The sequence below is a fragment of the Haematobia irritans genome, chromosome 2 (assembly GCF_050003625.1).
Source record: "Haematobia irritans isolate KBUSLIRL chromosome 2, ASM5000362v1, whole genome shotgun sequence".
NCBI lineage: Eukaryota > Metazoa > Arthropoda > Insecta > Diptera > Muscidae > Haematobia > Haematobia irritans.
This window is the reverse complement of record NC_134398.1, coordinates 96869111-96882946: the sequence shown is the minus strand read 5'-3', so window position 1 is coordinate 96882946 and position 13836 is coordinate 96869111. Positions and strand designations below refer to the sequence as shown.

At 36.0% G+C, this 13836-nt stretch overlaps 1 protein-coding gene across 3 annotated transcripts in view; it reads right to left on the bottom strand.

Annotated features, from left to right (window-relative positions):
* Positions 1-3458: 3458 nt before the first annotated feature.
* Positions 3459-13836, bottom strand: part of Ror (Tyrosine-protein kinase transmembrane receptor Ror) — a 64081-nt gene continuing 53703 nt past the window's right edge. For all 3 annotated transcript variants that reach the window (XM_075295650.1, XM_075295649.1, XM_075295651.1), the window contains 6 exons: positions 5007-5651; positions 4738-4951; positions 4482-4677; positions 3967-4414; positions 3764-3896; positions 3459-3709 (listed from right to left, as the gene is read on the bottom strand). In XM_075295650.1, coding sequence (XP_075151765.1) covers positions 3500-3709; positions 3764-3896; positions 3967-4414; positions 4482-4677; positions 4738-4951; positions 5007-5651 — 1846 coding nt within the window. In that variant the 3' untranslated portion in view covers positions 3459-3499. The remainder of the gene's footprint in view (positions 3710-3763; positions 3897-3966; positions 4415-4481; positions 4678-4737; positions 4952-5006; positions 5652-13836) is intronic.

Here is a 13836-nt window from a genome sequence, read left to right as displayed (position 1 = left end):
AGTTGGTGGATGCTAGAACCTTCCGTAGTCTGGAAGCCTCGGACGTATTCTCAATACTGCTGCAGTAAGCATTCCAAGAGTTATGCTGAGCCTTTCTCAGTTCTCGCTTGTATCCTCTCAGAATCTTCTTGTAAGCGTCCCAGTCCTCAGAAGCTCTTGTGGACTTTGCCTTGTTAAAGAGCTTCCTGCAGGATTTCCTCATATTACTTAATTCCGTAGACCACCATGGTGGTCGATGTTTCCCCCTTGGCTTTCCTCTAGGGCATGCAGCTTTCAGTGAGATGTTGAAGGCCTTAGTAATCCGCTCCACTGCGTATTCGATATCTTGCACATTTCTCATATTTGTCTCTGGTATTTCCGGTATCATCATATTGAACGATTCCCTATACCTATTCCAGTCAGCTTTCCTTGCATTTGGCGGAAATATGGTCTTGGTGGTATGAACATCAAATTTGAAACTGATGTAGCGATGATCTGAGAAGCTGTGTTCACTTAAAACATGCCACTCAGATATCATTTCATTCAGTTCTTGCGAGGCCAAGGTGATGTCCAAAACCTCTTGCCTGTTTTTAGTGACAGAGGTTGGGACATCTCCCTTGTTGCAAACTACCAGATTAGTACGCAAAATAAACTCTATTAGCGACTCTCCCCTTGCATTAGTATCACTACTTCCCCATATACTATGATGTGCATTCGCATCGCATCCCATAATGAGTTTCGTCTTTGTTTTCCGTGACTCCTCCACTAAGGTCTTAACGGCATATGGAGGCATCTCCCTGTCATGTCCCATGTAGACCGAAGATACCCAATATTTGCATTTGGCTATTTCTAAACTGGCAACGACAGTGTCTGTATTGCACATTGAAGGAAGCAGAAACAAGTTGAGCTCGTTTTTAGCAATTATACAGGCTCGATTTACATCATTACCACTATACTGCAATAGTTTGAACCCCGGAGTACTTAATTCACATATTTTGTTTTTATAAACATATGGTTCTTGAATAAGAACTATATCTATGTCCCCTTTCATCAGGAGAACTTTTAAGGCAGCACATGCAGCCTTACAATGATGAAGATTTATCTGGAGGATCCGTAGGACCATCGAGATTTTCAACAACCGTCACATCAGCCGCTTCAATCGAGTCATCAAGAATGTCCTCTTCAGAGATATCGGTGACTCTCGCAATAACCATAGGTTCAACTTTGGTGAGTTCTGAGGCAGTAGAAGCCTCCTCACGCATACGGTATCTATCCATGTCTTCAAATGTCTTGGTATCCCCCACGACTTCGCAAGAGGATCCGCTTACTTCTGATTCAGACAGAGGCTTGTCCATTTCTGAATCCTTTAGCTGATCGTTTTTATACACCTTCATTTGGATATAATGAAAGCCATAACATACACGGCCCTGGGACTTTGCTAGATGTGGCAAAGACTGAGTGTTCAATATAAACACTGCATGCCGTCTTGGCCCATCTACTTCATCCAAACGGCCAACCTTCCAATCAGCTGTTGGAAGATCTGGATTGCATTGTTTCAGTCTATTTAAAATAGATTCAGGGTCAGGAGGGTTTGCAGGTATCCACGCATGTGCTCTTGGTCTAGCCGGTATGTCTTTCTTCTCGACTAACTCTAGAGCAGCTCCTTCCCAAACTTCACCAATTAGTATCAGAGCAGCTTGAAAACATTCTATAGACCTCTGGTCCTCAAATGCGACTAGCTTAAATCGTCCTTGATACCAACCAGCCTCTTGGTGTCGAGGATCTGGGCCGGGAAACTTTTCCAGCACCTGTGAGTAGACGCCAGACAAAGCATTCTCAATTTCCCCCCATTTTTGCTTTGGAACCATACCGTCCAATGCTCCTTTATTAATGATAGCCATCACAAGGCTGTCTTCAGCAACTGAGGCAAACGATCGTTGATCCCTTTTGGAGGATGGCAGCTCATCCGGTGATCGTTCCCTTTTTCCAGCCTCAAGAATTCCTTGAGCCCATTTTAAGGAATCGCTTTGTTTAGCCGACAACGTGCTTGGGTCGACTGATCCTAATTTCTTTAGGATAAACAAAGCATTTCTGCGTTCTTTGAATCTCTTTCGTGAGGGATTACCTCCTTTTGATGCCGTTACCTTGGAAAAGGTCCGACTTGTCAAATTGTAGCCACCTGTCGACCCGTCTACAGGTCGACTAATTGGGCCTAACTCTTGGTCATTGCCCAAATCTATAACTCCAGTCGATACTCGTCCACTGGGCCCTGAAGTTAGCAACCCAGTGGATGTCTTTGAATTTCTCTGTATGGTGGCCTAATATCCCACCACACTTGAAATTCGTAGTAGGTACTTATTACGATGATTTTATCCGCTATTAAAAAACACGTCCGTTCCGTTCGACGGTTGAAATAAGATCACACACCCATGGATCACCTTTATGTGGAGACAAAGATCATCCCTGTGCGAAGACACAACTACATGTTGTCAAAGCAGTATCTCCTGGGTTGTTATCGCAATAATCATCCAAACCACCATCTCATGGATGCACAACCACCACCCAGGAACGTAAGGGTTGATATACATAATCTAGATCGCGAGATCCAGCGCTACAAAGAGAACCTCTAGATCAAGCAGCGTACCAGGCAAGTTTGAACAGGATTCATGAGGATACTTTAGCTGAAGCGGTGAGAAGCTACAAGGTTAATCCTGTTCTCCGAGTCCGTCCACCGCCCATAGCACCGGAGGAAAGAGACCTTCCACGGCAGACTAGGGTAGTTTTAGCCCAGTTAAGATCAGGCAAGTGCAGCCGCCTCAATTCCTATTTATCAGTGATTGATAGCAGCGTAGCTGACGTATGTCCAATTTGCAACCAAGGGCCACACGACACGCGTCATCTTTTCTCTTGTCCAGCTAAACCAACCCGCCTTACCGACAGGTCACTCTGGACGCACCCCACTTTAGTCGCAGAGTTCCTCGATCTGGCCACAAGCTGAAGTACCAAAGTGTATAACATAAAAATGGATGAAATCACAATAAACTGTTACAACAACAACAACAACAACAACTTTTAGGATGATTATGTGCAATGGATACTAAATCCAATATACGTGATAATGAAAACTTTAGGGGCCCGTAATTCCGAAAATAGGTCTCTCCGCCAAAAAGTGGTAACTTGTGCTTAGAATCGAAAAGTCTACACGCTGGCCAAAAATTGGACCAATCGGACAACTTGTACTAAAGTAGATTTAAGCCGAAAAATTTTCCTGTCCCCTGTTTCTTGTTTGGAAACCTTTCGAGATGTCATACTTTCAGGTTTCTCCTCCTGAATCCAAATATTTTCTAAGGAACGTGACTAAAAATTTATTTTCATAGCAAAGACCAAATTTAACAATTGTTGAACGAAAATGTCAGCCAATGCGCCTATGAATCCTTTAAGTTTGAATTTCCATTAATAATTAATAAAAAAATCACAGATGAGTTACGAATTTTTATTAATTTTCTTTCAATAAATGTGCCTACGAATGGTTCACCATTTCCTGTTGACCAAGATACCATGTTTTCAAGCGAAGGGTGATCTCTGCAAATGATGGCCTTCTTACAGATTGTTCATGCCAACATTCGATCATTAGCGAATATACCGCAGTTGGGCAAGCATCAGGGCAGGTCAAAAGTTGTCTAGATCTCACCAAATTAATCACTTCCTGGTTGCTATATCCATAATATGGCTAAGGCAATTATATTAGCTTCAAGAATTTACATTATATTTAGTTTACTCCTACCTGCATTCCATAGCTATAAATTTCCCATAAAACAACTCCAAATGACCAAACATCACTTTCAGTTGTGAATTTACCATAGAGAATAGATTCGGATGGCATCCAACGGACAGGCAAAAGTGATTTCGATTGGACCCTATGTTTATAAATATAAGAAGGAAAGAATTTTAGAGTTTGTGTGGAGTTAAATGTATATGATGTATGACCTGTAGTAATCGGAGCTATATATGTCTCGAGAGAGACCAAAATCTGATATTTTTACCATTAGGTTTTCGCCAACTAGACAATTACGAGCCGCTAAATCACGGTGCACATAGTGATGTCCCGACAAATATTCCATTCCTTCACTTATTTGTACCGATATTTTTAGAAAATCAAGTTGAGATAAGGACTTGTTTTCATTCGGTGAATTGGCAATCAAAAACTCATGCAAGTCCCCATTTGACATGTATTCAAAAAGCATACAGTATGGTTCTTTATTTAGTACTACTCCAAGAATACAGACTATGTTGTCATGTTTAAGATCCGAGATTAATTCTATCTCACGTCTAAAATCTTGTTGTGTTTTATAAGACGCATCTTCTTTCAGGGCCTTGATAGCAACAAACGTCTTTTCACCACAACACAGAGTCAACTGACCTTTATATACCTTTCCTATAAAAGAAATGATATAGAATACTATTTGGTTAGCATTTTTTAATTTAGTGTTAAATATTTTTACCGAATGCCCCTTCCCCCAATTCTTCGACAAACTCAACATCGTGTAGGGAATAATGTGGTATTTTAAGAACAGATCCTCTATCGTTGTTTTGTACTAAAATCGGCGATGATGCAGTCATACTAACGCGGGACATTTCCACTGAGCCATTCGTTTGGGAGCTTCCATATATGTTCTTATCAGCATTGGGAGTGTTTATCTAAAATGGTAATGCAAACTGTCAGTGAATATTTAACTTCGATACATTCACAGATTCTACATGTTGTATGCTTGTCATTTCGCCGCATCTCCTACGTTTTGTTATGACCATAAAACCGTATATTAAAAGTACGGCGGTAATCGTAACAATTGTTGTAAAAATATATAACCAAATATTTTCGGAGCATTTGGGAATATCACACGGCTCTATGATTTTCTCAAATGATGTGTCATCTACAAAGCACCATGGCTTTTCTTCTATACCTCCGGGATTTCTGTAATATCAATATACAAAGTGTCAACGTAGGTTTCAATTTATTTCAAACCTACCTGCAGTAGTTTTGTCCAGCCAATTCAGGATAGTCCGATATTTCCTTCATAAGCCAAGACCAGCGTAAGCAATTCTTTCCCGATGCAGATGTGGACAATGTTCCTCTATAACTCTCACCGTCATCCCAGTAACAAGTTTGAAATTTATCAACGTCTATCACAATACCAAGGCTTGAACAATCGCTGTGGCGCGGAAGTGTAGAACATTCTTCAAGTGGTAACTTTTGCCCTATTACTGGATGGCGCTTAGCTATTGCGTATTCTTTCTGACAAAGTTCGTTCTCCAAAAGTTCGCATTCATCTCTACATATCCGCCTTAGATTTTCAGTTTCCCTTGTTGGGGGATACTGACCAGATACTACTCCGGAAAAAATATCATCATATGCAATGGACGTCTTTCGTTTCAACGCTAGCTTAAGCTCCAAATTATTTTTATCCACAAATCGCTTACGACGGTTATGTTGTCTATTATTCTCTAATGTTGGTGTTAAAGCTGTGGTTACATTTTTTATTATTTTTCGCTCTTTATGTGTAGCTCTATTAGCAAAATAAAGCATATTGGTACGTTCTGGTGTGCGGCATATGGGTAGAGTACTATAACACAAACTCGGAAGAGCGTAAATGCGGCAGTTTTGATTCATGTCTCTGAAAAATGAAATCCTTTAATTAAAGCATGAATAAATAGCACTTGTATGTAAATGTATTGGACAATCAAAATAAAACTTAAAATCGGCTCAGCAAAACTAGGTAACTACAACTCATTAAAATTTACGACCAGTAAAACTGATCGTTGCAGTACACTGTGTTAATTTTTGATGATTATTATCCAAATGTAGTGCATCGGCTGTAACTTGACTCCCCTCAGCAAAACTAGGTAACTACAACTAATTAAAATTTACGACCAGTAAAACTGATCATTGCAGTACACTGTGTTAATTTTTGATGATTATTATCCAAATGTAGTGCATCGGCTGTAGCTTGACTCCCCGTTTTATTCAATCCATCACACTATCAATAGGCATTTCGTTAATGAATCAATTGTTGTGGTTTCTACCATAGATTATAGAATATAGATAGATGATCCATCGGTGTCAAACGATGTTTGGCAGTCCCGAAGATTAAGAATAAACGAAGAAAATAAGAGCACGCTTACATTCTCTTCCGTTTTCCTTTTTATAGTATGCCAATTTTACACAAAATTAGAACGCTCATGATGCACCAGAGGATTTATAAATAAATTAATATATTAAAAGTACATATTTAAACAATAAATTGTGACCAAAACCGCGAAAATACGAAATTTAATATTGACCAGCATTGTTCTTTACGAACAACACAAAAGCAAATGCCCGAAAATTAATGTTTGGGACTGACTCTTTACGAAAAAACAAAACGAAATGTCAAAAAATTAATTTTTATATAGTTGTATTTTTATACCCTTTTGGACGCTCTCGTCGCAATCAATTGATTATTCCAACTGCCAGTCGATACATGAATAAATCATTTCATGTGAGAATTGGTAGACTGTATAATAGTCTGCCTAATACATTGAAGCACTTTGATCTATCCTACAACACTCACCGAAAGAACCTTCTTCAATATTTTACAGCTTGATGATTAAAGATAAAGATAATTGACTTAAAGATAGTGCAAACATTGTTTAATGAGTAGTCTCCTGACTCGCGAATAAAACATATATTTCAATTTCAATGGGATCCAAGAACATTATCAAATTTCATACATGCGAGCATATAATAATGCAAAAAAAATATATGTATATATAACGTTATTGATATAAGATTGCTGGTTCAATTTTTCATATAAGATTGTTGTTCTTTATTAATTGATGCTTTATATTTTCATATAATATTGTAATCTGTTAGAATAGTACATTGCATTTCGTTAAATTGGCCCTTTAAAGGCTTTGAATTGCTTAAATAAATAAATAAAATAAATTCAACTTGACTTGAAACAGGTAATCTTCAATACATTTTCAAATTGTTTGCGAATTACTTCCAAACCGCCAAAATGTTGACGAAAACTTTGAAAATCTGTTGAAGATAATTGGAGAAAACTTTGACAAAACACTACCTTGAAATGCAACGAAAAACTACATGGGTTTCAATACAACTTTGTGCAACGAAGTTCGTGGAAGAAATAGAAAATGTGGACATTTTTTGATAACTCGATTTTCTCAACTTGAATATTACCCTAATCCTTTGAAAACATGTTTAAAAAATTATTGAATTTTAGTATTTGTATTTATTGAGTGGTCAGGGTATAATCCCTGCCAGCATTTCAAAGTTCCATTTCATCCTCATCGCTACCACAGACTCGTAAGTGACACTGCAACACTCGCCAACTGTGATAGTATTTTGCCATCACTATTGTTACAAGAGCCATTTTATATTTTGTGAAAAACCAAGCACAACTAGCTTCTTATAATTTATTTAAATAAAAATTATAATGAAGTGCTGAAAACATAGTTATTTCGCTTAAAATTGTGAAAGGTATATTGGTGAACAATTTTTGACTTTCCAAATGGAATAAAGTGATAGTTTTTCAAATATTTTTCCAGGCACGTTGCCTCCATTGGGAATAAAAGCACTGGCTGATAGACGCTACAACATGTAACTTGCAACTTGTAACTCAACCTCAATCTTTTATTAATGCATAAAAATATGTTAAATGTGATGTGATAGTCGTATAAATGTTATATTTATGAGAATTTATAAATGTTTAATAAAATTAATAAACCTCTAAACCTCTAAAATCGTGTTTTACTTGACCACAATGATTATTTTACAACTACCTTAAAATGCACTTTGTCTGATTGTTCGAAGGGGCGTCCTTCTAAATGTATCCAGAGGGGCACCTAATAGTTGCACTCATGCGATACTTTTTTGTAGTAACTTGGCGTGGTACAAATTCTCAATAGTGACGGCGCTTTTCCGAGGAGTTTGGATATCGTATACGACTGTTTTCGACGTAGTGGGGACTCTCAGAAGCGCCCCCAAATTCAAAAAATGTTGGCAGGGAAAACTTTGATCTGCCAAAAAAAGTACCTACCAGAAATATTGATTTTAGACCCCATAAAATATAGGTTAGGTTAGGTGGTAGCCTGATGTATCAGGCTCACTTAGACTATTCAGTCCATTGTGATACCACATTGGTGAACTTCTCTCTTATCACTGAGTGCTGCCCGATTCCATGTTAAGCTCAATGACAAGGGACCTTCTTTTTATAGCCGAGTCCGAATGGCGTTCCACATTGCAGTGAAACCACTTAGAGAAGCTTTGAAACCCTCAAATATGTCACCAGCATTACTGAGGTGGGATAATCCACCGCTGAAAAACTTTTTGATGTTCGGTCGAAGCAGGAGGTCGCAAATATTACCCGATTTTGATGAAATTTGGTACAGGGTGTTTTTTGGGAACAAGGACGAACGCTATTGAATTTGGAAGAAATCGGATCAAATTTAGATAAAGCTCCCATATATATGTATGGCACGATTTCGACAAATGGGGTCACGTTGCGCTTTTTTACAAACGGATCTTCATCAAATATGGAAAAAAGTAATCTTTTTCATAACTCATTAAATCTGCAAAATTTCACCGAAATCGGTTCAGATTTAGATATAGCTCCCACACGCACAGAAAAAACATGTTTGGATCTGGTTGCCGCATCCATTTAATGCTTATTTAGAGTATGTAATTGTCGCGAAAACCATGTATTTTGTCTTTGTAAAAATAATTTTCGAGCGGAGAAAAATATGTGTTGGCAATAAGCATTTAAATGGTTCTCAAATGCCGCAAACATGTTCTATTATTTAAATGATAGAATTTGAGACCATTATATGGTCAGGAAAATCACGTATCTGACCATTCAATTTTTTTACTTTTTTGCAGAGAAAAAAATATTTTTATAGTTTACGTATAGACATGTCTACAACCATTACATGGCCATAAAGACCATGTACATTGTTTTCGTGACCATTTAATTTTTTAATTTTTTTGCAGCGACAAGAATTTTATAAAAACATTGAGCAGGTACACACGATTTTCATTTTGCGCGTCAGTCGTGTGTTGATTGTTTCTTGGAATGGACGGAGAATACGGAATTATTGTGTTTTGTGTTAATTTATTTATTCAGAAATGGCACGTGGTTTTATGTGAATACAAACAAGGAAAGTGTAATTGAAAAAAATATACCTGGTTTTTGTTCTGCATTTTGATATATGGTATAATTTATTTTTATTTGCAGTTACATGATGTCTGCGTTTGTACATTTGATGGTCACGAAGTAAATATGGAATGATTACTTATTGTTGAAATTGAACCAAACTAGAGTGTGTAAAAATATGTGAAGTTTGCTTGCACGACATTATAAATACAAATAAACAATGAATTAATTTATAAATAAATAAAAACAAATAAATAAAGTTGATTTTGTGTTTTCTTTTCTCAAGTGGCGTCCTTTTTTCGACGACGAAAAAAGTTTTTTCATAAAAATCAAAACATTTTACGTTGTGACCATGTTCTTTTAACTAGAAGAAAAACATTTTTGACGAATAACATAACATTTTAGATCGTGACCATTGTCTTTTAATGGAAATTTTGGAAACATTTTAGATGAGGACAATTGTATTTTTCTTAGAAACATGTTCACTGAGCCAACATGGTTGCAGGTTAAAATGTTACATGGTCGCCGCAAAAATTGCTGCTATCATATTATTTTGCTCTTCGAATATGATTGTGGCAATCATGTTTCTTCTCTGCGTGCATATATATGTATCGCCCGATTTTATAAAAAATTACCATAAACCCTTATTTATCAACCAATCTTACTCAAACTTGGTTTACTATATAGTACTTACAATATGTGCGAAAAATCATCGCAATTGGCTCAGATTTAGATATAGCTCCCATATATATGCATGGCTCGATTTTCCCAAATTTGACCATAATGCTCCTATTTTTAACCAATATTACTCTAATTTCAAATTTTGATTTATTAGCCGATCATATTTATACTTACTTTTAGCTCTTACATAATAATATTGCCCGATTTTGTCAAATTTTGTCAAAATGTTATTTCTCTAGAAAATGTTGTCAAAATTTTATTTCTATAGAAAATGTTCTCAAAATTTTATGTCTATAGTAAATTTTGTCAAAATTGTATTTCTATAGAAAACTTTTTTTTTCTAAAAATTTTATTTCTATTTTATAAAGAAACTTATTTATAGAAACTTTTTCCAAAATGGTCTTACTATTAACCCAATGAAATCTAAGTGTTTGGTGATTAAAGGGCGAACAGTGAGGTCTAGAGTTAATGTTGACATAAGGATAGATAATCAGACGATTGGGATAGTGGAGCGTGCCAGAAATCTTGGGGTGATGTTCAACAGCACTCTGACGTGGTCTGACCATATTACCGCTATGTGTGGCCGTGCATATTCAATACTTCGGACATTATGGCAGTCACAACGTTGTACTCCGTTAAGAATAAGGGTTATCTTAGCCAAGTCATTCTTGATGTCCATTATGCTTTACGGATGTGAACTTTTTGCTAAGTGCGATGCCCTAAGTATGCAGAGAATGAATAGGACGTTCAATAGCATTACCCGCTACGTATATGGTATACGAAGATATGACAGTGTTTCGGCTTTCTCAGTATGCTTGTATGACATGACATTTCACAATCTACTTAAGTTAAGAGTCCTTATTTTCTTGCATAGGATTATTTATAGTGGTCACCCGGTGCATTTATTTCAACGCCTGCGTTTTTCAAGATTTAATAGAGGAAAAAGATTAATTTTGCTTCGTCATAGCTGTTTGGTCTCTGAGTGGCAATTTTTTATTAACTCCATCCGTCTGTGGAACTCACTTACTTATAATATCCAATGTATAAGTAATGCAGATGCCTTTAAGAAAAATGTTATCTCGTTTTTGAGTAATAATTAAACAAGATTCTTTATCATTTGTTTTATTTTACTCTAAACTGTTTGCTAGCTAGTTTTAATTCTTAAAATTTGTTTTCGTTTTCATGCAATATGTACCCTTATTTTTATGCAATATGTACTTTTATTTATAACTTTCTTTTATTTGTTATAAAATTTTCGTTCAATTTTTTGTTTTGTTTCTCTTTTTCATATTTTCAATTTTAATATTCTTTATCCATTATCTGTAATTATAAATTTTATAAATCTTATTTTAATTGTTGTTATTTTTCTCCTCTTTTTACAATTGTCAAACTTAAATTCTAATAGTGTTTTTTTTTCAGTCTGTAATCAGTTTTTCAATATAAAATATTAAGGTTATTTGCTTATAGATCTATTTTGATTAATTTTTTAAATTTAAAAAAAAAAAAAAAAATTTTTTTTCATGAAACCTAATATTGTAATTATATTATATTTATTTAATTGTACATTATGATTTTAAACTTCTCATGCTGAAATATGAGACTCAAGTGGTCTTGTGCATGGGAAAGCAAATAAATAAAGAAAGAAAGAAAGAAAGAAATTTTATTTCTATAGAGATTTAATCTACCAAAACATTAAGTATTCTACTAATCTACTAAACAGAAAAAACATATAGAACCATTGTTGTTTTGTAAAGTTTGTTTAAATTTAACGAATAATATTGTAGGGGAAATTTTTTGGGAATTTAAGGAAGGTAGGGAACTTTTTTTCTTTGTAGGGTAAACCGAAAATTTTCCCTAGCAACACTGACTATAGCTCCTAATATCAAACATTTCCGTTCAGATTGAGACAAAGCACCCATAAACATGAACCCCTTAATTAAATCTTAAATATGGAACTGCGGTTTGTCTCCCACAAAATCTTATGTTTACTAATTAAGTAGGGGTGGTTTAGGGTATGATATAGTCGGCCCCGCCCGACTTTCCACTTTACTCACTTGTTTAATAATGTACTCAATATTAGTGGTATACTAACTCTGTAGGTTCAGAATCAACTATAGCTTCAAATATCAGACATTTCTGCTCAGATTGTGATAAAACTCCTATAACGATGAACCCCTTAATTTTCTTAAAATGGAAATGCGGTTTATCTCCCAAACCTATACCATTGGTACCCCTCAAACAATGTTTACTAATTCAGTAGGGGTGGTTTAGGGTATCATATTGTCGGCCCCGCCCGACTTTCTACTTTACTCACTTGTTATTATTGCATTTGTATTAATTCAAAAAATGTCGCATGGTAATTACCGCCACCAACATTTGTGGATAAGTTTGCAATACGAAAAAAGCCACCAGTTGCAGTTCTCTGACAAGAACTAAGAAGATAGTGTTCCTATGTATATGTGTGTTGCGGCTTCTTTTAGATAAAACGAGAAAGCATATAAAAAAACAACGTTGTTCTCAAAACTCTAGCCATTAGCATTTCTGAGGGACTTGGCAACTTTCCTTTCCGGGTTGTTAAGGCCTTGTACGGAACCATTATAAAGCATCTTCTTCATTGTCTGGATCGTACGTTCCGCCAAGCCATTTGACCTGGGCAGGTATGGGTTAGAGGTCATATGTTCTATTCCCCAATTGATACAAAATTGAAGATTCACTTGAAGTAGTTTTAGAGATATCGTTCAAGTTTTGAAAAAGAAAAATTTAAATAAAAAAATTGTTCTTTGAAAATTCCTAAAAATTAACAAGTATATACGGCCGTAAGTTCGGCCAGGCCGAAGCTTATGTACCCTCCATTATGGATTGCGTAGAAACTTCTTCTAAACACTGCCATCCACAATCGAATTACTTAAGTTGCGGCAACGCTTGCCGATGGCAAGGTATCTTAAAACCTCCTAACACCATCTTCTAAATTTTATGTAAGTCCATACGTGGTATATATTAAATCAAAAAAGATCGATCCAATACGTATATAATTCAGTTTCACAAAGTAGACATAACATTTTGACAAAATTTTGTACAGAAATAAAATTTTAACAAAATTTTCTATAGAAATAAAATTTTCACAAAATTTTCTATAGAAATAAAAATTTTGACAACAATTTCTACAGAAATAAAATTTTAACAAAATTTTCTATAGAAATAAACTTTTGACAAATTTTTCTATAGAAATAAATCTTGGTAGATTATTTTTGGCTCGAGTGGCAACCATGATTATGAACCGATATGGACCAATTTTTGTGTGATTGGACCAATTTTGGTATGGTTGTTAGCGACCATATACTAACACCACGTTCCTAATTTGAACCGGATCGGATGAATTTTGTTCCTCCAAGAGGCTCCGGAGGTCACATCTGGAGAACGTTTTATATGGGGGCTATATATAATTATGGACCGATATGGACCAATTCTGGCACGGTTATTAAAGATCATATACTAACACCATGTTCCAAATTACAACCGGATTGGATTAAATTTGATTCTCTTGGAGACTTCGCAAGCCACATTTGGAGATCGGTTTATACGGGGGCTATATATAATTATGAACCGATGTGGACCAATTTTTGCATGGTTGTTAGAGGCCATATACCAATATCATGTACCAAATTTCAGGCGGATCGGATGAAATTTGCTTCTCTTTGAGGCTCCGCAACCCAAATCTGGGGATCGGTTTATGTGGGCGCTATATATAATTATGGACCGATGTGGACCAATTCTTGCACGGTTGTTAGAGACCATATACCAATACCATGTACCAAATTTCAGCCGGATCGGATGCAATTTGCTTCTCTTTGAGGCTTCGCAAGCCAAATCTGGAGATCGGTTTATATGGGGTCTATATATAATTATGGACCGATGTGGACCAATTTTTGCATGATTGTTAGAGACCATATACCAACACCATGTACCA